This window comes from Quercus lobata, chromosome 11, assembly GCF_001633185.2.
Source record: "Quercus lobata isolate SW786 chromosome 11, ValleyOak3.0 Primary Assembly, whole genome shotgun sequence".
NCBI lineage: Eukaryota > Viridiplantae > Streptophyta > Magnoliopsida > Fagales > Fagaceae > Quercus > Quercus lobata.
In genome coordinates this window covers 57,111,787-57,138,089 of record NC_044914.1, presented here as the reverse complement: position 1 = coordinate 57,138,089, position 26,303 = coordinate 57,111,787, and the positions used below count along the sequence as shown (strand labels likewise).

Genomic DNA, 26,303 nt, shown 5'->3' with positions numbered 1-26,303 from the left:
TCCCTCACATATATAGATATATTAGTCAATTTTGCTAGTTCTATAAATTTAATATCTATATTTAGGCTTTAATTAATTATGACGTCATCACAGTTAGACCCCAGTTCGACCTCGGTTCGTCCTCAAAAATCTTAAATCTCTTCCTTTTACAGTTCGATGAACGGTCTGGGTATGAAAACCTTAGTATGGAGAGGGGAAACAATGAATTTGTATTGTATTTGTTAATGGCTTTTTGGTTATGAAGATAGTGACGTGGTTTAATATTTATGGAGGAAAACATGTGGCAATGCCACATTGGCAACGTGTACAGGATTATTTAATAAGGAGTGTGGGAAAAGATTTTTTCATCCACATTTATATGAGAACACCGTGAGTTGTAGAAATATCTAAAACAATAATTCCTCCTCTATTTGGGAATTGTGATTGATAATGTAAAATAATTATAATTATTATAATAATATAAGCATGCAAGCCTCCGTGAGTGGGGTCAGACCACGTAACTTAACAGTAACCTAGTTTTTTTTTTTTTTTACTAAGATATGGATATGGTCGTTAGTTTTTAGTTACAAGGCTGTTAGTTTTTGGTTCCAACTTGCCAGTAGTGTAGTACAGTGGTCTGTCTGTACGAATCCATTAATATTATTGAGAATTAATAAATTAAGGGCTAAATAAGTGTGTATTATATATAGAGAGAGAGAGAAGAGAAGAGATGACTGATGAGAGAGAGAGAGAGAGAGAGAGGTGTTAATAAATAAGAGAGTAGAAGAAGATAATGCAATGGGGAGTTTGGAATGTGCAAAGTGCAACGCCAACGCCAACGCCAACGCCAACGCGCTTCCTGAATTTGAATCAGAGATATTATGAGTTGCTTCCATTTCCAGGTGCTTACAAAATTTCACACAAAAACTCATTACTATTATTATTCAGCTGTACCAAATCCAGGGGGAGGAGGAGGAGGAGGAGGACAGGGTTTGGGTTTGTGTTTCCTAATCTTAATCCTTATGCTCTGCCGCCTCCTCAAACTGGACAGTCCGAATCCGAATCCGAATCCGAATCAGATGACAATGATAACGACGAACCAGAAACAACTACAACTCCTGTGAAAGAAACTAATAATTCGGCAACAATAATCTCCTCATGCTTGGTTGGTCTTCTTACCGGCATCGCTGTCGTTCTCTTCAATAACACTGTATGTAGCTCACACTAACTTCATTCTTTTTCTTTTTCTTTTTTTCTTTTTTTAATTTACTACTACTGTACTGTACTAGATTAATTAATTAATTAATTGAAGGTTCATGAGATACGTGAGTTTTGCTGGGATGGGATTCCCTCACGAGGTGCGTCCTGGTTGAGAGAAGAACCCATTCAACTCATATGGAAGCAAGTCATTTTGGTCCCTGCTTCTGGTGGCTTCATTGTTACCTTATTGACTCTGCTTCAAACTACTACTGAGCATGTTCCTTCTCTTCTGGACCAACACCAACACTCTTCATCTTCATCTTCCCTATCTAATCATCTTAAGGCTGCCTTCCGACCTTTCATAAAGACCCTCTCTGCTTGTGCCACTCTCGGCACTGGCAATTCCTTGGGCCCCGAAGGTCCTAGTGTTGAGATAGGCACTTCCATTGCCAAGGGTGTTGCCACTTTGTTCGACAAATATCCCCACAGAAACCTCTCCCTTGTTGCTGCCGGATCAGCCGCTGGAATCTCTTCTGGTTCGTCATTTCTCCTCTTTTTTTTTTTTTACACAGTATACGTCATTATTAAAAACTTTCTTAAATTTGTTTATCTACTCTGAATTCTACTTTGGTATCACAAGACCTATGTCTTTTTGCAAATTCCTATGCATGAAAATCTGCATTTTATTGCCAAATAGAAAGAAATTGTTTGGTAGTGTGATTCCTAAAATTACCATATAATACCATTTGCTAACATTCTGTAAATCTAAGCGATCAAGAACAATAAGTTTAATCACACAACATTTTTCATAACTGCCGAGGTTGTAGGTTGTAATTGGCATATAATAAAAGTGATGTTACTCATTATCCCAATAAAAGTGATGTTACACAAATCACAATTTGCCACACCTCAATAGCTGTGAAATTTATTGTGTATGTAGCATTGTTGGAACAAGAAAGATCTTTTCTATGTCTCGTGATTTGCTTTTTTTGTTTCATTTTATGATCATTAACGTACTGATGATATGTTGATTGACCAACTATGTAGCAAGCAATGTTCTCATGCTACCGATTTATCATTATCTAATTTGGGTTACTGAACTTCATTTTTGCTTACACAGGGTTCAATGCTGCTTTCGCTGGTTGTTTTTTTGCTGTAGAGTCAGTGTTGTGGCCATCACCAAAAGAGCCTTCTGTATCACTTACAAATACCACTTCCATGGTTATACTTAGCGCTGTGATTGCTTCTGTAGTTTCAGAAGTTGGTCTTGGTTCTGAACCGGCATTTAAGGTCCCAGAATATGACTTCCGCTCACCCAGTGGTAATATATAAATGCTGTGTTGAACACAACACACAGAAGCACACACTTAAGTTACTAAATGTACTGTCTGCCACGTCTTTGCTGTAGCAGGCATCAATTCCTATTTTTATTTTGGTCACTTTAATATTGGAAAATTCTTTCATTCCACATCTGCCTTTGCCAGCATGACAAAGAGGGTGTGCCTGCACGTGCGTCATTACCAGCCTCCTTCCTCTCATTGAAATTAGTATAAGTACCTCAATACATCTAATGGGGACCAGATGTTCTACCTAAGTTTCAGCTTCTATTTGGGGATCAGATGTTCTATACCAGGGTTTTAACAAGTCAAATGAAGAACTGAGAGGAGATGAAGAAAAGGAAATAGCAATATCCAAAATTCTATTTTAGTCTTAAACATATATACGTATGTCCGTAAACATTTATATAGTTTCCAACAGATGAGTAAAACCCTAGAACTGTTAGTTGGTGCATGCATATCTCACCTGTTCAGCTTTTGCCTAGTCTATGACGAATAGAAAAACAGGCAGTTTCTTTTAGTTAAGATTTCACCTAGCTGATCCCCACTTGTCACAGTAAAATATTTCAGAAATAAAATGTCAACCCACCTTAATATTCTTAGTCCTAATATGTCAAATATGTGTTTCTGTTTAGAGTATATAGGCATGCCGGGCTAGTTTCGGAAGTGAACAACTCAGGTTGTCTGTGCCTGGATTTTATCCTTGCTCTGACATGATCTAATTTAAAGTAGACAATAGGTGAATTGACGAATACTTAAATCAAACTGTATATTAAGCTCTGCTCTAAAGAAACAAATAAGGGTGTTGTTTTGCATTATGAATATTGTACATAAAATGCATTTTCTATGACTCTCTCTCTCTCTCTCTCTCTCTCTCTCTCTCTCGTTTCACTTGGACTTCATTTGGGATGACTGATCGAATTGATTCTTGTCTTCTTCAGTGAAGTTCCTTAAATTTTTAGAACCAAATGAAGAATAGTGTTTCTCTTTGCATGTCCATAAACATCATAGAGATAATGAATACATAAAAAATCCCAGTCCTTCCCATATGCTAGTAGTCCATTGATGAGAAAGTCTTGGGTGAAGGTTGAAGCCAACCAAATTCCAAATGTTATGAATCACGTCCCCCCACAACCACTACCACCATTGATTTTGTATATCCTCTACAGCTAAGACTATTGCAACTGTTACTACACCATCATTGCCACAGCAACTACTGCTATGGCCATCACCACATCTTCTGCCATTAGCCCATTGGAGTCACTTCCTTCTTCACCTTACTGGCATCGATTGATTTTTAAATACTTGCTTAAAGGAATTGGTATTGCTTTAATCATTTTAGTCCATGCTTCAATGATAAGCATGATTTTCTCTACTGAATATCGTTTCCACTCTTTAATCCATTAGTTAGTCAGAGGTTAAGTTTTGAATTGCATATACCAAGTGCCATCTTCATGTTCAATGTTGTTAGGAGAACTACATTCATTCATTCTATTACATGGATATTTTTCCAAAAATACAGCCTCAGTGTTTCTACAGGTGCTATCAAGTATTTATCTGAACAGTAAGATGTTTATTATAAAAGCTATTTTAATTGTCTTTCAGAGCTCCCACTTTATTTGTTGCTGGGTATCCTATGCGGCTTAGTTTCATTGGCCTTATCTAGGTGCACGTCATACATGTTGGTAATTGTTGACAATATTCACAATTCCTTTGGCATACCAAGAGCCCTGTTCCCTGTAATGGGTGGCATAACCGTTGGGTTGATAGCCTTGGCATATCCAGAAATCCTTTACTGGGGCTTTCAGAATGTTGACATTTTGTTGGAATCTCGTCCTTTTGTGAAAGGTTTGTCAGCTGATATATTGGTTCAGTTGGTAGCAGTCAAGATAGTAGCAACCTCTTTGTGCCGGGCCTCTGGATTAGTAGGAGGCTACTATGCGCCATCCCTCTTTATTGGTGCTGCAACAGGAATGGCATATGGGAAATTCATCAGTTTGGCAGTTGCTCAGTCCAATTCTATGATTCCTCCCTCCATCTTGGAAGTGGCATCACCACAAGCATATGGACTGGTACTGCTCTATGTCATTTTCATCTGAGGAAGATATTAGTCTACCTATGATATTTTGAGTTCTGGCATATATTTGAAGTGTTCTACAGGATACAATTTTTCCATGATCATCCAGTACACAAACCTACTTTGCTTCTGGAAGTAGCTATTTTTCATTTTTCTTTTGTTTTTGTTATTTTAGCCAACAAAAGAAGCAGGTAAGAATGGTGGAGAATCTCAAATGCAATTTAAAAATTCAACATTCATGACTGTCCATTTTCAACTGTGATTAATAAAAACATGCCCCAGGCCATCTACTTTGGAAGCTTTAAAAGAAAATGCTGTTTATTTCCTGTTCTTTAGGTATATATGGATAACTTATAAGCAAGATTTTATGCATGTTATTTTCCCCTTTTAAGAAGTTTTTCCTTGAAAATCAGCTGTAAATTTTGCATGCATAATATATTACTGACATGAGCAACATATGGGATAAGGCATCTTGAATTAGGATTTATGTTAAAGCATGGATTTCGATAGGGCTAAGTGTTAACATAGGTTGTTGGCTCAAAACTGGTTTATGGACCTCATTTTAATATAATTTCTGTCTACAAAAGATGTAGCATTTTTGGGACTAAAATTAGACTTTTTCTACCTTTTATTGTTATTAGAATATATCATTATCTAGCTGATCCATGGGGAACTATTTGCAGGTTGGAATGGCTGCTACTCTTGCAGGGGTGTGTCAGGTACCTCTCACTGCAGTTCTATTGCTTTTTGAATTGACACAGGACTATCGGATAGTTCTACCTCTACTTGGAGCTGTAGGATTATCTTCATGGGTTACTTCTGGACAGACAAGGAGAAGAGACGTCAAGGAGATTAAAAAACTCAAGCTAGATAGTTCTAATACAAAACAACTCACTACAAAAGCATCTTATATTAGTGATCTTTGTGAAATTGAAAGTTCACTTTGTGTAAATGGTTCTGATATTGAAGCTAAGGAGTTAGAAATGGGAATTTCCGTTTCGGAAGCCATGAGAACAAGATATGTCACTGTCTTTATGAGCACTTCACTTAAAGATACAGTGACTCTCATGCTTGCAGAGAAGCAGTCCTGCGCAATGATTGTTGACGAAAGTAATATTTTGATTGGTTTACTGACACTTGGAGAAATTGAAGTGTTCAGCAAAAATTTTAAAGAAAGAAGTGAAAGACCAAAGGTAAATGTCACTTGTCCCACTACTTTAAAATTTTTCGAGGCATTGAGCCTTACAGAAATCAAGTTGAGGGGAAATAAAATTTTTGATTAGTTATATGTAGAGTGAGAAACAGGGTAAACATTAGTTATATGAACTCAAAACTAATCAGGAGAGGAAAGAGAAGGGAAAATGGTAACAATTTATCATGACTTTTAGATTGAAGTCCAATTCCAAAACAATCAGAAAGTTGAAAAAGGTAGCCATAATTAAAAATGAATGAATGTAGCATGGTACTTCTGAAAATACTTGGGCAATATCTGAAAATTACGAGTTTTTGTGTAAACCTATAATGCACAATAAATCAAAGGCACTATAGACATAAAATTGAAAACCCGCTTAATTGCAAATTTATAATGCTGATCCAAAATGTGTCTTGAGTTTCTCAACTATAAATGAGTAAATTTATCTTTGCACCATGACACCATGTGAGATTGACTAGCTTGTTACTTCCGTTACAGGGGCTTTCAGTATCTGAAATGTGTTCTTTGGATGGGGAAATATGTCGAGTCCCATGGACTGCTACACCCAGCATGGATCTTCTTTCTGCTCAAATTTCTATGAACAAGTATGGAATGAGTCAAGTTCCAGTTGTTAAAGAGCATGTTGAAGATTGCAGAGGGCACCCAGTTGGCCTCTTAGATGCTGAATGTATCAATCTAACTTGCAGGTTTGGTTATCAAATTTTGACTCGATCTTCACACTGACAATTTTTTTATATAAAAAAAAAAAACGATGAATAATTTTTTGTATCTGTTTCATGTTTGCTGACCTTTATTGTGGTGGTTGCAGAGCTCAAGCAACCAGAGAATCCCTCAGCTATTATTCCACATTAGAAACACAGTCACTAATTGAGGAAGATGAGTATGTCTAGCGTAATATTTGCAAAGATAAACAAGAATACCTGACAACTAGATATCATATGATTCTTGGCTATCCATTCCCAGGCTCTCAGTCCAGCTCACAAAGGCACATGCCCGGTTCTTGCCTAATCAGATATGGTCAAAAAGGTTATTGCACATTATGTTGAATCTCCAGAATCATTAAAGGTTGGGACTCTCCGACCATTTTGGTTGTATAATATATTCAGGTGAAGAGCTTTTATATACAATCCATGGACGGAAATTAATAGAGAGATTTTGGTTAGGACTCTTCGAAGGGTATTGAGATTTGAGATGATTATAAAGCCAAAGTAGCTTGTGTCAACTACCGGAATAGAGCTCATTCCAAATATGGTTTCCCCTTTAACGAGCTATCATGGTTTTCTTGTAGGCCTTTGCTTGCATAACTTGCAATACAATTGTGAATTTACAAAATTCCGAAAACAAAGGGACCAAAGCACCACATATATCACATGGTGGCAGCAAATATAGCCAATAGTCCTAGTCTTTTATTATAGACAGTGCCAGCTAACTTAGGTGGAGATATCTCAATTCTCATGCCAAACCCAGTTGCAGTACTCATCATATGCACCTGTTAATCAACAATAAAGGATTGCACTCAACTGACATTGAAACTCTAGTCTCAAGACTTGAACAACTTATCTTAGAAGTAGAAAATTTAAAGGTTTCAACCAGGAAAGAAGAGAGAGAGAGAGAGCTGCTTTAGATCCATCAATACTACATGTAGTTCTAGTATGTGACAGAATACCAATAAATACGAAATACAATTGAAGATATGCGACTGCACAGATACATGAACCTAGACAAAGATCAACAAACAATTAGTGTGATTTTTGTGAATGCAACTTAAGGTACATCTAATCAGCTGCCTTTGTGAATGCGACTTAAGGTACATCTAATCAACTGGCTTATTCACATTCTCTTGTTCAACTTTCACACTAGGCTCATCAACTGAAAAAGAATCCACATCTAAAGCCTGCAATTATCAATAATTAAAAAAATCTGTTAGCAGGCATCCAATGACTAATTTATGCAAGCTCTTATGTGATTAAACTTCACCTTTGCACATATAGTCTCTTCTGCTGCTGTATTGAAGCCTCTGGCATTCTCTGCATTTGCTTTTTGGCCCTCCTGGGAGATAAGTAAGCCACCATTAGAAATTGTTGTGGCAAAACAACATACAAGTTTGATGTACACAATTACATGTCATTAATCCCACAACCATAGCATTTAACATTTATTAAAAACAATGGCAGAAAGTATATTCAACTTCATAGCATGGGATAGGAAACATTATGAGGAAGTAGCTAAGGGCGATCATGCTATTGTGAGGCAGACAATGATGAATGTAAACACAAACAGAAGCAACCAGAACTTGGAAAAGGAGTATCTAAAGGCTGTTCTGCCATATCAAATTAAAACAGGGATACTTGGGGAAGAAAATAGCAATAAAGAGAGGTATTCATTCCTCCATGCATACAATTTGGAGCATCCGGGTTTTTCTCCTGCTTATACATTAGTTCGGAGCCCAACTTTCAATTGGATCAGTGATTCAGGCTTTTGGCTGCATATTATATCAGATACAAATCAAGTATAAGTTGGCTTCCCCCCTAAGCTGATAAAACAGACTTTTTCTGAACTAGGTGGATCAATTTTCAAGGCACAATCCATTATTAAAATGATAATGATTAACTAATAAGTCATAAATTCTCAATGATGAAACAGAACAAATCTAGCATGGCAAAAAGCTCATGCCCATATTCAAATAAACTCAACTCAGCCTTACACCCAACTAATTGGAGTTGGATCCTCTTATGCCACTTGGCAGTTGGATCATCTTATGCCACTTGGCCCTATCTAGAACCATTTCCCTATTTCCCTATGTCATATTTGGCCTCCCTTTAGCCTTCGCTGCTCCTTCCATTTTTTCACATTGGCGCATCCACTGGCCTACGTTGCACATGTTCAAACCATTAAAACGACTCTTCCTCTTTTTATGCTCAATTGGTGCTATCACTACTTTCTCACAAATAACTTTTCTTTAATCAGTAAATGGAAACTTTATTGAAAATAAAACAGAGGTACAGCAAAAGAAAACAGTTACCCAGGCACACAGGGAGTGTACCAAAGCATTAAACAAAACTACATAAATCTAAAAAAAATCCAACAAAAAAATATGGGAAGACCACTCAAATTAGTTATCCACTCAAACAAAGATAAGATGAAGATGTGCTTCAACTCAATGATAAACCCCACATTTTCAGCTCCACCACACTCACTTCATTGACATCATTTTTTTTTTTCTTCCTTGATTGCCAACATTCCAAACCAAATAGCATAATTGGCCTTACTGCAACCCTATACAATTTTCTCTTTAACTTTATAAATAAAGCAATACTAGGATCCACATTGAAAAAATATTTACAGTTCACAAATATTAAAATAATAAAATAATAGTTACATGATTTAATAACCCTTTCTTAACAGCTTAAACTTTTGGGACAAGTGGTAATTTATCATGTTATCAATGAAAGTGGTGTAAACTACAAATGATGCAGGACCGTTAAGAAGTTCAGCACTATACTAGGTTTCTTGATGAATTCTTGAATAAGGATTATTGTTTAAGAGTTTAGGTTAGAAAAGTATGAATGTTGACGGCTGTTTGGAGGCTAAAATGGGATAAACAGAAAATAACATAGATAAAACACTAGGCAATCACACCTAGGTCTTCCTAAGTATCACACCTAGGGTTCCTTGGTATCACACCTTGGAGAAGTTTGCATCACAAAAACAAAGCTTAAAAATAAGCAGCTGAATTTTATTAATCAAAATATTCTGCCATAACATGACCACAAAAAGCCTTTATATAGAAGCTATAGTTATCCTTTTCCTAGTAGAACTTGAACTCTAAATAACTTATTCCTAGAATGAATAGGAATACTAATAATAATTAAATAAAAGACTTAATAATATGCTGTGAAGCACGGACGTGACACCAGAGATGCTGCACTTGCGTCCGACGCAGCGATGCGTGAGGGACGCCGCTGCCCACGCATCGGGCCGCGTCATGCCACGTGGTTTTTTTTTTTTTTTTTAGCCGACTCGCGCCGACGCAACTCCGACTCAAGCTGATTCACACTAAATCGGGCCGTATCGGCCGAAACTGCCGATTCAGGCCGAAATTCAAAAAAAAAAAGGTGCAAAATGCACCGTTTGAGCCAAATATTAAACCCTACTTCATCTCACTTCACACAAACACACCTAACTTTAGCTCTCTGCCTCTCTCTCACTCCGTCACTCGTCTCTCACTCTCTCTGTGGTCTCTGCCTCTATCTCTACTCGCTGTGAGACACTCAGCCAGTGTCGAGTCAGTCACTTGACTCACTTCAGCTCATTCTTTCTTCAGCTCTCTCTCACGCATTCTTAACTCAAGTAGCTTTCAATCTTAGTTTGATCTTTGATTTCAATGATTTGTGATTTGTGAATCTGTGATACTGATTTGTGAATCTTAGTTTTCAATCTTAGTTTTTTTTTTTTTTTTTTTTTAATAAGTAAGAGTGATATATATACGAAAGGCTACTCTATGTATGAAGAACAAAGAGCAAACCCAGAAAATACAAGAAGGAAACAAATAAAAAACAAAAAAGAAGACCAATCCACAAATTAATTACAAAGAGAAAGAGAGCTAATGAAAGAAGGGAGAGAATCACTAGTCGTGAGTCCCCAAGCCCGAGACCAATCAAAAAGAGTCCCACTAAAAGAAGCAAGCATTTGATCACCGGAATTAACCAAATCCTCAAAAGTCCGCCGATTCCGTTCCTTCCAAATACACCAAAAGATGCACAACGGAACTAAATTCCATATCTGAGACGAGTGCTTCCCCAACCAATTCCACCAGCCAAAAAGCAAATCTGGGATTGAACTAGAAACAACCCAAGATAGGCCAAAATTTATAAAGACAAAGCTCCATAACCGATAAGCCATCTCACAATAAAGAAGTAAGTGATCTACTGTCTCTCCACAATGTCGACACATAATGCACCAATCCACAAAAACCAATCTCCTCAATCTTAGATTATCACCCGTTAGGATCTTATTCCAAGCTACACACCAAACAAAAAAGGAAACTTGCCTAGGGGCCTTTACTTTCCATATAGCTTTCCAAGGAAAGACAATTGAAGGAGAATTTCTTAATTTGTTATAATATGACCAAATATCAAAATCCCTATTAAGCTTCAACTTCCATCTCATCCGATCTCCCACATCCATTGGAGGAGTAATAGCTCCCAAAATACGAAGAAAATGCAACCCTTCATTCATCTCCCAATCATTAAATTCTCGAATAAAACGAACATCCCAAATTCTTCTATCCTCCGCCCCCTGCATTGACAAAGAAGCTTCAACAGATACCTCCTTATCAATGGCAATACCATACAACCTTGGGAAAGCCAAGTGAAAAGGTTGACCCTCACACCACCCATCCTGCCAAAACCTCACTCTATTCCCCAACCCAACAACAGATTGACAATTTTTGCTAAAATCCTCCCATCCCATGCGAATACCTCTCCACAAACCACACCCATGAACTCCCCTACCCAGTTTTGAGGTCCAACCCCCCCATTCTTCCCCATATTTTGAAGCTACCATCCTCCTCCATAACCGATCCTCTTCCTTCCCAAACCGCCACAACCATTTCCCCAATAAGGCCCTATTGAAAGTAGTAAGTTTCCTTATCCCCAAACCACCATTGGCTGTAGGTGCACAAACCTTATCCCATCCTACCAGATGAGTTTTGCTATCACCCCAAAGAAAATCCCTTTGCAACTTTTCAATTCTATTAGCCACATGAGTAGGAATTGTGAATAACGATAGAAAATAGGTAGGAAGACTAGATAGTATACTCTTGAGTAACATCAATCGACCCCCTTAGACAAATACAGCTTCTTCCACCCGGCTAATCTCCACTCAAAATTTTCCAAAATAGGATTCCAAATTGAAGGGGAATTATGTGAAGCCCCCAAAGGCATGCCAAGATAAGACATAGGCAACTTTCCAACTTTGCAGCCCAAAATTTCAGCCAAGGCATGCACATCCTCAACCTCCCCTATTGGAACCATTTCACTCTTATGCACATTGACCTTCAAACCTGTTAACGCCTGCAAACTAAGTAACAACAACCGAATATGAAGGATTTGCTCCACATCCGCGTCACAAAATAGGATAGTATCGTCTGCAAATAGTAGATGTGTAACACATTCCCCACCACCTCTCCTACCTTCAACTTTAAAACCACAGATCAAGCCAGCTCCCTCCACTCTTCTCAACATCCTACTAAACACCTCCATCATAATCAAAAACAGCATAGGAGATAACGGATCCCCTTGTCTTAAACCTCTTGAACTACCAAAAAAATCAGCTGGAGACCCATTAATCAAAACAGAGAACTAAACTGTGGATATACAAGTACGGATCCACTTACACCACTTCACTCCAAAGCCCATTCTATGCAACAAATTCACCAAAGCCTCCCAATTCACATAATCGTAGGCTTTCTCAATATCAAATTTACAAATGACTCCAGGAACCCTACTCTTCCCTCGGCTATCCACACACTCATTCACAATAAGAACCGAGTCAAGAATTTGTCTCCCACCCACAAAGCTATTCTGACTCTCAGAAATCAACTGATCCAAAACCACTCTCAATCAATTTGCCAAAACCTTAGACAAGATTTTATACACGCTCCCCACCAAGCTAATAGGTCGGAAATCTCTAATATTAGAAGCATCATTCTTTTTAGGAATTAATGCAATGAAGGTAGCATTAAGGGATTTTTCAAACTTACAATGTTGAAAAAACTCATCGAAGACTGCTAAGACGTCTTTCTCTACTACTCTCCAACAATGATGATAAAATGCCATAGTAAACCCATCCGGACCTGGAGCTTTGTCCCCTTCCAAATCACGAACAACTTGAAGAATCTCCTCCCTCTCAAACTTCCTTTCAAGCCAAACCCTCTCCACATCCCCAACACGATCAAATTTCAAACCCTCCACAAAAGGCCTCCACCCCTCAATCTCCTTGTACAAAGTTTTATAAAATTGTACTACCTGATTAGTCACCTCTAATTCCTCCTCAAAAACATTGTAAATCTGTTTTGTGAATCTATGAACTTGGGTTTGATTTATTATTAATTTATTTAGTTAATATTTAATAGTTATTATTTGTAGGTTAAATTGAATCTATTGAATTTGCAATGGATGAAGTTACTAGCACAGAAACTTCATCTCAAGAAGTGCCAAATGTTGAATGTCCTCTTTGGCAGTATGTGACTAAAGTAGAATAACCACCCGATGCTACCGTTAAAAAAGGTGGAAACACATACTTTAAATGCAACTATTGTGGTGTAGTTTATTTGGGATCCTATTCTAGGGTTAAGGCTCATTTATTAAAAATTCTTAATAAAGGTATTAAAGCATGCCCTAATGTGACACCGAGCCATAGGCTGGAAATGTAGCGAATGCATGATCAAGTTGAGAATGATAAGTTAGAGAGAGAACAGAGAAGTCAAATTCTCTTACCCCCACCTCTCCCAAGTCGTGGGCCTATACCTATTTCCCCATTTTGGAGATAGGAAGGGAGTGATAGTACAAATCCAGTTGATGGTAAGAGGAGGAAGGTGACTGGGATTTCTCCTATTGAGAAAGCATTCCAGAATAATGCTAGATATGAATTGGATAGTAGAATTGCTAGGATGTTTTACACTGGTGGGCTTCCATTTAACGTTGCAAGAAACCCATATTATCGTAATTCTTATGCATATGCTACTACCCATAGCATCCCAGGTTATGTTCCTCCTGGATACAATGCCTTGAGAACAACACTTTTGCAAAAAGAAAGAACTCATGTTGAAAGACTCTTGAAACCAATTAAGGACTTTTGGCTTGAAAATGGTGTAAGCATGGTTTCTGATGGATGGTCAGATCCACAAAGGAGGCCTCTTATTAATATTATGGTTGTATCAAATGGAGGTCTAGTGTTTATAAAGGTAATTGATGGGTCAGGTGAGTTCAAAGACAAACATTATATTGTTGGGGTGTTGAAGGATGCTATAAAAGAGATTAGACATGAAAAATTTGTCCAAGTCATCACTGATAATGCTAATGTGATGAAGTCTGCTAGAGCTCTTATTGAAGATGAGTATCCTAAAATATTTTGGACACCCTGTGTTGTCCACACTCTCAATCTAGCTTTGAAGAATATTTGTGCAGAAAAAACATTGAAAAGAATGAAGTTGTATATGAGGAATGTAGTTGAATTACACGTATTGCTGATGATGCATCCTTCATACGTGTTTTTATTATGAACCATTCAATGAGGTTGGCAATGTTTAATGAATTTTGTCCATTAAAACTGCTCCAAGTTGTTGATACTAGATTTGCTTCGATTGTTGTAATGCTAAAAAGGTTGAAGTTGATAAAAAGATGCCTTCAAGCCATGACTATTAGCGAGCAATGGGCTTCTTATAGGAAGGATGATGTTGGAAAAGCTCAAAAGGTGAAAGATATGATTCTAAGTGATCTTTGGTGGGATAAAGTTAATTATATCCTTGAATTCATAGCACCTATTTATGATATGCTACAAGTAGCCGACACAGATAAGCCTTGTCTTCATCTTGTGTATGAGATGTGGGATTCAACGATAGAGAAGGTGAAGACAGCAATATATCGGCACGAAGGCTTGGAAGATGATGAGTATAGCTCATTTTGGAGTGTGGTGTATGATATACTCATTGATCGATGGACTAAAAATTGTACATCACTACATTGCTTGGTTCATTCCTTAAATCCTAAGTAAATACATTTATTTTCTATTTTCCTTAGTTCCCCTTTCTAGTAAAACACACGTTTCATCTATATTTGTTTTTTAATCTTTAACTAGGTATTACTCCATTGAATGGCTTTCGGAGAATCCAAAACGCATCTCTCCACATTAAGATCATGAAGTTTCTATAGAAAGAAGCAAGTGTTTGGATCGATACTTTGAAGATGAGAATGAATTAAAGGTGGTAAAGTTTGAGTTTGCTGCATTTTCAGGAGGGAGGTTTCCTTCACCAAATGCCTTGACAGATAGGTGGAACTTACTCCCTTTGGTTTGGTGGCAATACCATGGCTCCGCATTTCCAACTCTTCAATCCCTTGCCTTTAAACTTCTTGGACAACCTTGTTCATCCTCATGTGCTGAGAGGAAATGGAGCACATACAAATTCATTCATTCCTTAAAAATAAACAAAATGGCTCTTGCACGTGCTAAAGATATGGTATATATGCATTCTAATCTTCGACTCTTGTCAAGGTACAATGAGGAGTACGTAAATATAGCAACAAAGATGTTAGATATTGCAAGAGACTCTTGGAATGAGAGCGACATACATGGAGGAGTTGGAATTCTTGAGAATGCAACCCTTACACTTGATGAGCCAGAGTTGGAGGCCATGGTTATTAGGAATGCTAGCACTAGTGTTACTACTAGTGAAAGTGAAGTTCGAAGTGAAGCTATTGATCTTGATGATGATGATGATGCTGGTGTTTGATTGTCTTGTTGATTATTTTTTATTTTGTTTTAGTTTCAAACTTGTGAGTTGTATTCTAATTTTCGAATATCATGGAATGTTTTAGTTTCAATCTTGTGGGTTGTATTTAATTTGTGAACATCATGTTTTAGTTATTATCTACTATTGCTCTTAAATTTGGTATATGTTTGTATAATGTGAAAAAGTATGCTTAGCAATATATTAAAAATATAAATAAAAATATTTTTAATAATTTTTTAATCGACGAGTCTCGCCACACCCGCACCCACCTTTTTCAAAAATTGCTGAGTCCCGCACCCGCACCCAAGTCCCGAAACGCACCCGTGCTTCATAAATAATACGTAAACATAAAAATAAAACTCATGGGCCTTTGGTACAGCCAATGACTGCCCATTCCAGATATCTAGAAATTACCAAATTGCCCTTATCTAATAAAACTTAATTAAAACTGATCCAGCAGCTTCTCAACCTAAAAGACTCAATACTAATAATTAAAATGACCTATCAAAGGTGCTAAAAGGGTCCGACATCATAACTAGACCACAATTCTTGAATCTTGGTATATTTAATCTTCTTTTTCCTTGAGCTCTTCCTTGTCCTCATCAACAAACCATGTCTCTACTCTACCTCCCATTTAAAAAATAAAAATCTCACTTGTTTGGCCCTACTTATTAAGGGGAGTATGGACTCACATGTGATGAGAAGTGTTAGAATACTGGTTAAATTATTAAATTCTTCGTTTCCTAAAGAACTTAAACTTTTGGGACAAGTGGTACTTTATCAAAAATATGAAAATATTAAACAAAACAAATTTGAAAATATTAAGCAAAACAACTATAAAATTCTGACCGATCATTCATACAAGATACAAAATGAGTAGAAAACATACCAGATCTTTGAGTTCTGGTTCAACCATTTCTCTCTTTACTCTACTTGGTAACTTGTCAAAATCTACTTCCCATGTCCCATCTCTATCATCGTCATCTTCATCTTCATCTTCATCTGCCTAAACATCATTAACAAATTAAAAGAATTGAGAGCCAACTCCCAAATAGAATTCTAAATCCCTTTTTTTTTTATAGTTAATGAAAATTTATATTAAAGTAATAACAAAGAGTCAAAGATACAACAAGATCCCCATGTACACAGGTAGTGTACCTGGGAAGACCATAAAAATTAGCAAAAGGTACAACAAAAATAATAAACAAAGACTTTGTCACAAAAATTTGGGGTCGGAGATGGATCCTTGACAAATTAGGTAGGGTTGGCAATATGTAATCTTTTCCTCCATTCTACTCCATCTAAAATCATATTAATATGATTTTTGGTCTTCCTCTACCTTTTTCCCTCAAATGATAAGCCGCTCAATGCACTCATTGCAACATCCAATAATATAAGGAAGGCAAGAAAAACCATTTTAGCTCTAGAAGAGAATGTCCCCCCTCAAGGTTTGGCTTTACTCTCACCTAAGAGTCCACATAAGATGCAATGGAATGGCCCCCCCAAATAACTGCAGACCGATGGAGACCAAAACCCCCTGTCCAACTCTCCAACAACTCCAACACATGTCAGGGCAGCACCCAAGAAACACAAAACAAGCATACAAGATACAGAAGTCCATAAACTGTATGCATATGTGCAGTGAATAAACAGATGATCCACAAATTCCCAACTACTTTTGCACAACAACAATTAACAACACAAATATTCCTCTTCCCAGATTTATCCAATGCAAGAGTCTTCCCCTTTGCCACTAATACATGTCCTTAATGCTGCACTGATTAATGAAAAATAGAAAGAGTGCAATAACCACACCAACTCTCCAAGACCTGTAGGGCTACCATTGATGAGAATCGAAAATATTACTGAAGTAATGCACATGTTCACCCAAGTCCTCCATTTCTTCCCAAACCCATATCACTCTAGAAAATAAAGGTAACTACTCCAACTAACATGATCATAAGCCTTCATGATGTTCAACTTAGAAATGACCCTTGGGATCTTACTACGAAACTTTGTGTCCAATACTTCATTTGCAATTAAGACTGAGTCTAATATCTGCCTTTCACAAAAGCATTTTGTGAATTTGATAGTAGATTACTCACTATGCCTCTTAGACTATGGGCTAGCATTCTTGCCAATATTTTATAAAAACTCCCCACCACACTGACGGGTCCAAAGTCTCTGATATTGCTAGCCCTCCCTTTGTGTTTTTAGAATAAGTGTAACAAATGAAGCATTACGGCTCTTCTCAAACATACTTGACATATGAATCTCTTCTTAGAATTGCATCACATCCACTTTAACCACCTTCCAACACCATTAGAAGAACCATCATAGAATAGCCATTTGGGCCAAGAGACTTATCCCCATTCATATTTTTATTAGCCATGTAGACTCTCTCTCTCTCTCTCTCTCTCTCTCTCTCTCTCCCCCTCTTACAAACACTTCAAAAAGAATTAGTGATAGAAGGTTTTCACTTGGTTTCTACAGCTACTTTATTTCGCAATTGTAGCACAAACAATCTAAAACTTTTCAAATTTACAACTCACACCCAGCAATCGATCAGCAAACAAAAAGAAGAATGAAGATATCTATAGGAACTTATAGATTATCATACAACAATAACAACAACAAACAAAGCCTTAGTCTCAAAATTTGGGTTTGGTTATGGATCCTCAATAGATTAGTTTAGGGTCGGCCAAAAGAAATTTGTATTGTTACTTCTTTTTTTGACGAGTAATAATGAATTTCATTGAATAAAAGAAACTTCATGTTCACAATGATGAACATAGAGTATATTCTCAAATATCATAAAAAAGTGATCACACTCCAATGATTATTAAAAACAATTAGAAAAAGAAGATGGAGGAATTATTATTAAATCCAATGAGATATAGAAGATGGAGTAAAAAATGACATGTCTAACAAAATAAACTGCTTAGAAAATCTACCTCTGGAAGTTCAGAATCAGGAGGCCTTTCCTGAAATTGGACACTGGGAGCATGCTGAAGCTTTGAGAGATAATCAAGAAGTTTAGCCCGTATTTCATCCAACAATTGCCGCGAATTTTTATTTTCCATGTTACTTGGGGCAACATGAAGGGTATAATCTGGACCAAAATACTCATAATACTCATGCTGTGGCATCTTGTCATCAACTTCAACTCCAAGTGCAACCCCTGTCTGCCTTACATGAAACATATTAACGTAAATGTGATTAGTTAAGAGAGGTCAACAGAAAAATTACTAGAAACAAGAAAAAATAATAATAATCATAATCATAATGTTTTGTATCAAGAGCAAAGAAAAATAAAAGGTAATAAGAATCTGAGTAAATGCAAAAGATGATAAGAATCTGCTGAACTAATCTGAACCCTAAACCATCATATCCTCTCTTGCAATTATGTAGCTATAATTTGAACATCTAGAAAATTAGTGATTAACTGTTTATGGGAAGATAAATAAGAACGGAAATAAATGGTATCTTGAAATTTTTAACTCCTCCAAAAATAATTTTTTTTGACAGATGCCTTAAAAACTTAATAGACCTTTAATGATTCAAACAAAACCTCAATCACCATGAGTACCCTTTTGTGTTTTGATCCCTTCCAGCACCCAATCAATTTATGACACAAATACATTTCATAACAATGAAAAAACCTGGTGCAGGTTTTCTCACACATTGTTAAGATTCTCCACGACTCGTTATGGATTCCCACTCATGGAAAAAAAAAATTAATGATGTTACAGTTGAAAAGCTTATAATATCCTAATCAATCAATATCACAAGCAATAACCATACCTCATAGCACCAGCAGCGAGCAACATTCCGAATGGTATAACCACCACCACCCAGAAGCAACAGTGGCACATTGAATGATCTCATAAATCTTACACACTCTGCATGACCTTTGATAGAGAGATTGAAGCATCCTAATCTATCTCCAGACAAAGAGTCAGCACCACACTGTAGAACTACAGCACCAGGCCTAAAAATTTCCATCACCTTACCAATGATTGGTTTGAACAAGAAATGATAGCTCTCATCATCAATCCCGTCATCAAGTGGAACATTAAGGGAGTAGTATTTCCCCTTTCCATATCCAAAGTCACGTATGTCACCTGTACCAGGAAAATAATCTCCAAATTTGTGGAATGAAACGGTCATGACCCTATCAGTTGTGTAAAATGCCTCCTCCACACCATCTCCATGGTGAATATCAATATCCACATATAAAACACGCTGCATTCATAGATAAGAAAAATATTGCAAATTACAAAAGGAATTAGGTAAGGCAATAATAGCAATTTTTAAAACATTGCTACATAAGTCATTCAGGTTCAAGAGTCAGCTACGTTCATAAAATGCATGATGGTCATACAAGATAGAGTCCTTTTGCCTTTACTATACCACATTTTTGCAATCAGTTCAACATGAATCTGAAACATAAATCCAATCTTCAATCATTAGACCTTATATAATACCTAAGCTCTAAAGATAATAAAGATTTTTGGAGAAATCGACTCAACAATCCTACTCCCATTTTTTATGACAAGGGACCTCTTCTGATGGAGGACCATGGCAGCAGCCATTGAAGACATATAAAAGGTGTCCTAAGACTTTTAATTAGTTTTAAGTGTCAGGGGTAATTTGTAATTTTATGTTATTTGGGATGGGCTGTGCTAAGTAAGTATAATTACTTTATTGAATATAAAAAACAAACACTTTCTGTTCACAAGTCTTATTTTAGTTTTATTTGAGTTTAATTAATTAGTTTGGGCTTAGTAATAACACCTAAGGAGTCCAAGTCCAAGTCTTATTAGAAATTTAAATAAAATCCAATTTCAACTAGGAATATGCATTGAACTTCTATTTAAAGGGTTGTAATGCTTTCTATTGGAGGAGAATAATAAACTTTTAGACTTTAGAGAAGCTATGAAGCTGTCTTGAGGTTTGTGTGATGCAACCTTCTCCAAGCTGTGATGCCAAGGAAACCCTAGGTGTGATGCCTAGTCCTAAATAACCCCAAATAGACCCGTTAGCACTTAGCACTGGAACAGCAACCCAAATTTTGGTTTTTCTCCTTTTGTTCAACCCCAAATTCTATTATCCCTTTTCCTATTCAAAACCTACATTCCTTATTATTTTCCAGCCCTCTCCAAAACCAAACCCTAATTCCTCAAAATTCAATTATCCCATCACCACCCAGACCTGACCTAGAGATTCTAAATCTGATTCTGCTTTGCTCCCCCTTGTCCTATATCACCTTCAAGGCAGGGCCACTGTGTATATCTGCCCAGACCTGACCTAGATATTCTAAATCTGATAAGTTCCTTTTCACCATTATATTATATCTGGGACCATGTAAATGCATATAATTTTGTATAATGACAATGGAAAAAAAAAAAAAAAAAAAAAAAATGATTAGCAGGACACTATTCTACCCATGGTTACAGTCACCACTAATGTTTAAAATCTATAAAGGCTAGATAGTCATTAGCAAAATTTGAACAAAACAACACACAGATAGGTTGTATGCTTTAAAATTGTGAAAATTATCATTCTTTCAGTAGTTTATTAAGATGATCCAAATAAGCCTCCTTAGTTCCTCTCTTCTTCTTTTTTTGGATAAGTGAAAGAAGCCTCAATAATTATAAAAGGTACGGCTGTAAATCAAAACTTTTTATCCATTTCTCCATCTCAATTTATATCAAGCAAAGATTATCTGGTTAGGCGCAAATGAGCTGTCAGGCTACTCCCACTCTCCTCCATGAAGAAGACTTATTCCTATAGTTCTGAAAAGTAAAAGGAAATGGAATTTTTTAAATAAGTGAAATGGAAAATGGATGTTGGTGACTGGTGAGGGGTTGTGACGTTTTTTGCAGCTTATTAGTTATCTAGATCATATATACATAAGGAAGTTTAAAGTTTCTAAAAGAAATTCCATTCTAACAAACTGGGTAGAATTGGATTCCTGACATCCATTTGGACTTGAGCCATTAAGAAATTGAAGGTTCCATTGCCCAAGTTCATATGGTATAAATTCACCTTTTGTGTGTAAACCCATATAAATGGGAATATTGTTAAATTAAACATAGCATTTATGGCAGCATCACAATTGAGAAATTTCCAAGCAAAGTTTTGATAGAAGAGGAGGATGAAGAGAAGAATGGACGAACCTCGTGCTGTTTAAGAAGCTCCAAAATAGCAAGGACAATATCATTGACATAACAAAAACCAGAAGCCTCACACTTCTTAGCATGATGCAAGCCACCGGCCCAGTTGATAGCAATATCACAATGACCATGACTTAACTTGACAGCACCACCAACGGAACCACCAGCATAAGTTTGACAGAAGGAGTAGAGACCATCGAAAACGGGGCAATCTTCACCAACATTGAAGCGCTTGAGTTGGCGGAGCTGATCCTGCTGGGTTTCAGGAGTAATACTCCGAAGGAAAGAAACATAATCATCGGCATGAAAGCGGCAGAGATCACGATCCCTGGCAGGAAAGGGCTTGAGAACCTGCATGTTCTGAAGCAAACCATAGTGGGCAAGAAGAGCATGGGTCATTCTGATACGATGAGGCTTCATAGGATGACCCTGGCCATAATAGTAATTCCCCACCTCAGGGTCGTAGAAATAACACACTTTTCTCTTCACACCATCTGGTCCCGATGGTAGGGAATTGCCTCCTCCTCCCGCTCCACTATCCATTTCTTATTCCACCAAAACAAAGATTTTGTTTTTCCTTTTCTAAATATAATTAATTAATTAATTAATTAATTAATTAAAAGAGAGAGAAAGACTTTGGATGCATAATCGAAACATAAAATGAAATGAATAAAAACCCTAAAAGCAGTTGATTGTAGATAGTGATGAAGAATGTCCAGTAATAGAATTAATTATTAGGAGTGAAATAAAGAAGGTAGCATAGCATATTACCAGCTGAGAGAGAGAGAGAGAGAGAGAGAGTGAGAGTGAAGAAAGTAAAGAGATGAGGAAATTTTGAATATTTATTTATGTATGTTCCAAAGACAAAGACGAAGACGAAGCAAAAGCAGGCGGAGGTGAATCAAAAATTATAAATCTACATATAAAAATAAGGTAATGCGAATGAATGAATGTATGAGTGCAATTAAATCAAATACTTATGTAAACTCTAGTAGAAGAAGGAGGAGTGTTACCTCTACTACGATGTCTATAATAAGAATCAGAATCTGAAAGAAAGAAAGAAAGAAAGAATTGTAGGATAGCTGCGAGGCAAGCGCGCACGCCTTGGTTTGGTGTATGTAGTAGCAAATAATAAGAAATTTAGAAATGAGAGAGAGAGAGAAAATTCGTAAATGTAATGTAATGTAGATGTAGTAGCTCAGGCTCTTCCTTCCTTTAACAAATCAATCACCAATCTTAACTCTACACATCGCCCCCTCCTACTCCTGCCTCCTCCTAAACTGCTCTTCTTTCTTAGGGCTTTGACCCGCTCATTACCGGCTTTCTCTTCAACCGCCCGGTTCTACTCTATTTCCTTTTCTGCTTCTTTTTCTTTTTTCTTTTTCTTTTTTAATTGCATTAACAGTAAGTTATACTATAAGAATCTCAAAACAAAACCAAAACCAAAAATATATATATATATATATATATATATATATATATATATCAAATTTGTTCTAAAGGATAACCATAGTTATTAAACTTGATCTGGACATTGATCCTGTGAAGCGGATAATTGAGTCACTGATTTAACCAGTGTGTCATCGGTCGAACTACACAGCCAAACAAAAAAAAAAATTATAATATTATATATTTATATATATATATATATAAGTTTTAAAAATGATAACATAAATACATAGATTAAAAACAATAGGCCTATTCCAAAATTAAATTGGTTTTTACAATTCAAAATCAATAATAAAATAGTCTTTTGTTAAGATGGGAGCCTTATAAGAAGTAGGCAAACAAATTAACAAGTGCAATTTTTTTTTTTTTTTTTGAATTTTTTAGGTCCTCTCTTCTTTAAATTACTATATTATAACATATTAAACAGTAAATAAATCAATAAAGTGGACTTATAGATGCAATTTTACAAATTTCACAAACTCAACCGAGTGATAGAAACCCATCCAAGTTACACGGGTCGTCACAAACCCACCTAGTTTGACAGAGTTTATTGTATAAACAATCGATTTAAACACCTGGGCCAGTCTAGGTGCCAAGTCACTAGGTTTCTTGTCTCAATTTAATAGCTATAGGTTAACATAAGATAAAATCTTCCTAAAAAAATAGATAACACCCAACTTGTTATATGTATATTATGACCCAAACTTATTATACGCTTATGTACTTGTAGAACAAGCATTTTAAACTTAGGTTAGTCTACAGTTAGCCTAGGATTAGTTGTAGGGCAAAACTTAGGTAGAGTATCTTAGGTGTTATTCCTTAAGTTTCCCTCTTAAGATTTAACCATGTGACTATTTAATAAAAAAATACACTTCCATCCTATAAGAAAAAATCCACATGGCAAAATCTTAAAAATGGAACCTAAAGAACAGCACCTAAGTCCTATACCTAAGTCTTACTCTTAGTCTTATATTCTCTAATTAGCTAGCCATCAAGGACTTTATCAATATGAACATAAGCCGTTAGGTTAAACCACGTAAACTTTTATGTGTGTGTTCTCTCTTTCATACTATCACTCATCGTTCAATTATCACACACAATCACACAACAACTTCCACACAATTATTGGATGTGGATGTAGTCCACCTTTACTAGTATGTTCGTCCATTTATCAAGCATTCCTATCAGATACTTGCACTAATCAACAAGGCACATTTATTTTACTCGTGCTCAACAACTATATAATACAATCAAGTTCAATCTCTAGGCAACTTTGAGAGCCCTCAATTCTCCTTGAAGGCTAGTAATTATCTTAATTACACATCAAAGCCCTTTAAGTCTCAAAAATTTATTAGATAATCCGGGAGTCTACTCCCTACCTCTTACATGGGGGTGGGCCCCATGTTGGGTGGGACCCACCTCTATGTGAGAAGGAGGGAGAATACTCCCAGAATACCAAATAATAACCCTTAAGCTACAATCCTTTTTGACCTATAAGAAGATCTTTTCCACCCGTAACATTGGGATTCCCTAGAAAGTAGCCACCTATACGTATGTTATATAGCTTGACCCAACCTTGAGGTGGAGTAGTATTGTAGTAAGCCATTTAAAGGAGATGGTTTCAAGGTTCTTGGTCACCTGTAAACTACCTAGCAGGTGGACTACTTGTTGATACCATATTTTGTCTGACCCTAATTCACATGTCAAAACAAATTCTAAAATTTAAAAAATGTGCAAAATTACAAGTTTCAAAGCCAAAAAGGGTAAGAATAAATACAACATAATTGTAAAATGGATCAAAGTGTCACAACATTTAAAAACCCTTTTGATAGCAATTAAGGCCAAAACCCTAACTAGGTATGATCAAAAAAGTTGACCTTTTGATTTAACCACCGGTTTGAGTTGCATTTTGGACCATCTCATAGAATATATTTTCCCTTCGAAACGATAGTTTAGGGGCCAAAATCGGAGTTAAAACGGATGAGATATCACCAAAATACTAAAAACACTAATAAAAGCTTTACTTTTTTTTAGGAAAAATAGGCAGTTTTTGGGGCAACTTTGCGCAATAAATTGTACTGAGTAGGCAGGAACTAGAGCGATTTGGCTGAACCAACTTGAAGAATGAGGTCTTAACTACCTCTCATAAGAAGGGCTCGATAATATCTACCCCGAATTGGAAGATACAAATTTTTTAAGGAAAAATGTCACAAAATTTTTCAGCACTACGTCATCTTCCTTTTGAACACCATATCTTGACGACCATAACTCTAAATCTTGCAAGGCTAGGACCATTGGAAACTAGACATTCAGAGATTTCAAAGTATATAAAGTGTGAAGAAAATGGAGCTCAAAAAGACCCCCAAACAACTGCACAAAGATAGGATCAGAATCTGAAAAAAAAAATAATAATAAAATAATAAAAAAATAAAAAAAATAGCCCAATGAGGTGACCAAAATAAGGGGCTACCTAGCCCCAATTTTCCTCATCCTTCCTATAAATACCCCCCCCCCCCAAATTTTTTGTAAAAAATATAGAAGTTTTTGGTGAGAAAAAAAAGGGAAAATAGAGAAATAGAGTGGAACAATTCTAAAGAACCTTAGAAATTCTTTAAAAAGTTTCTCTCTCCTCTCTCTCTCTCTCTCTCTCTCCCCCTCTCTAGGAAACCCACCACAAAAAAAGTCTATTCCATTTTTACTTGTAATTTTGTGGGTAAGATTGTAGGAATGGGGTAGTTTTTCCATAACTACACCCATCCCATTCTCTATTCTCTCATGTAAACATCATCTATCTATATATAAAGTTTTTTTTCTTTATATTGTCTCTTTATTTTACTTGCTATATAGTTGTGTATATATCTCTTTATCTTTATGTCTATATTGTTATTGTTTGTTTGTGATATTGTGATTGTTTCCCTAGATAGGTATTGAACTATCTCCTAGACTCTATATGGGAAGTACCCTTAAAGGGAAGAAATCTCATTTAATCTAGGCATACATATATATATATATATAATTTTTTTTTTTGAGAAATAATTACAACATGTTGCTAACCCCACAGTTCGAACCCTTTCTCACCTAAACCCCCAAGCACTTTGTGCATGGAGATGTGTCAATTCAGCTACAAGGCCTTTGGCCTAGGGATTTATAATTCTTGCTTTACATTTAAGTCATCCATTTTATTTTCAAGTAAACCCTCCCCTTTTACTTTTATGTCATCCCTTTAATCTCTAGCACAATCCCCCGCCCCTTTAATTTATTGCACTTATACATACACACACACTACTATCTAGACACCAAAATAAAATTTAAAAAAAAAAAAAAAAGATTTTCTATTCATTCCTCTTAAATGGTTTTT

The 26,303-nt window shown here is 36.3% G+C and overlaps 2 protein-coding genes across 5 annotated transcripts; one reads left to right on the top strand and one right to left on the bottom strand.

Annotated features, from left to right (window-relative positions):
* The first annotated feature begins 587 nt into the window (after window positions 1-587).
* Window positions 588-7,093, top strand: LOC115968541 (chloride channel protein CLC-e). 2 transcript variants are annotated; one of them, XM_031087954.1, is made up of 7 exons: window positions 588-1,189; window positions 1,292-1,715; window positions 2,300-2,500; window positions 4,122-4,588; window positions 5,277-5,786; window positions 6,284-6,492; window positions 6,615-7,093. In XM_031087954.1, the coding sequence occupies exons 1-7, from the start codon at window positions 773-775 to the stop codon at window positions 6,694-6,696; spliced, it is 2,310 nt and encodes a 769-aa protein (XP_030943814.1). In that variant the 5' UTR covers window positions 588-772; the 3' UTR covers window positions 6,697-7,093. The 2 variants fall into 2 exon arrangements, with proteins under 2 accessions (XP_030943814.1, XP_030943815.1); XM_031087955.1 differs by having other exon boundaries at window positions 5,277-5,789; window positions 6,287-6,492.
* A 274-nt stretch (window positions 7,094-7,367) lies between these two features.
* Window positions 7,368-22,835, bottom strand: LOC115968542 (histone deacetylase 19). 3 transcript variants are annotated; one of them, XM_031087956.1, is made up of 7 exons: window positions 22,510-22,835; window positions 21,500-22,078; window positions 19,122-19,562; window positions 18,272-18,502; window positions 16,207-16,323; window positions 7,784-7,855; window positions 7,368-7,700 (listed from the first exon to the last, which is right to left on the bottom strand). In XM_031087956.1, the coding sequence occupies exons 2-7, from the start codon at window positions 22,037-22,039 to the stop codon at window positions 7,620-7,622; spliced, it is 1,482 nt and encodes a 493-aa protein (XP_030943816.1). In that variant the 5' UTR covers window positions 22,040-22,078; window positions 22,510-22,835; the 3' UTR covers window positions 7,368-7,619. The 3 variants fall into 3 exon arrangements, with proteins under 3 accessions (XP_030943816.1, XP_030943818.1, XP_030943817.1); XM_031087958.1 differs by having other exon boundaries at window positions 21,500-22,041; window positions 22,510-22,746; XM_031087957.1 differs by having other exon boundaries at window positions 21,500-22,073; window positions 22,510-22,658.
* Between the last annotated feature and the right edge of the window lie 3,468 nt (window positions 22,836-26,303).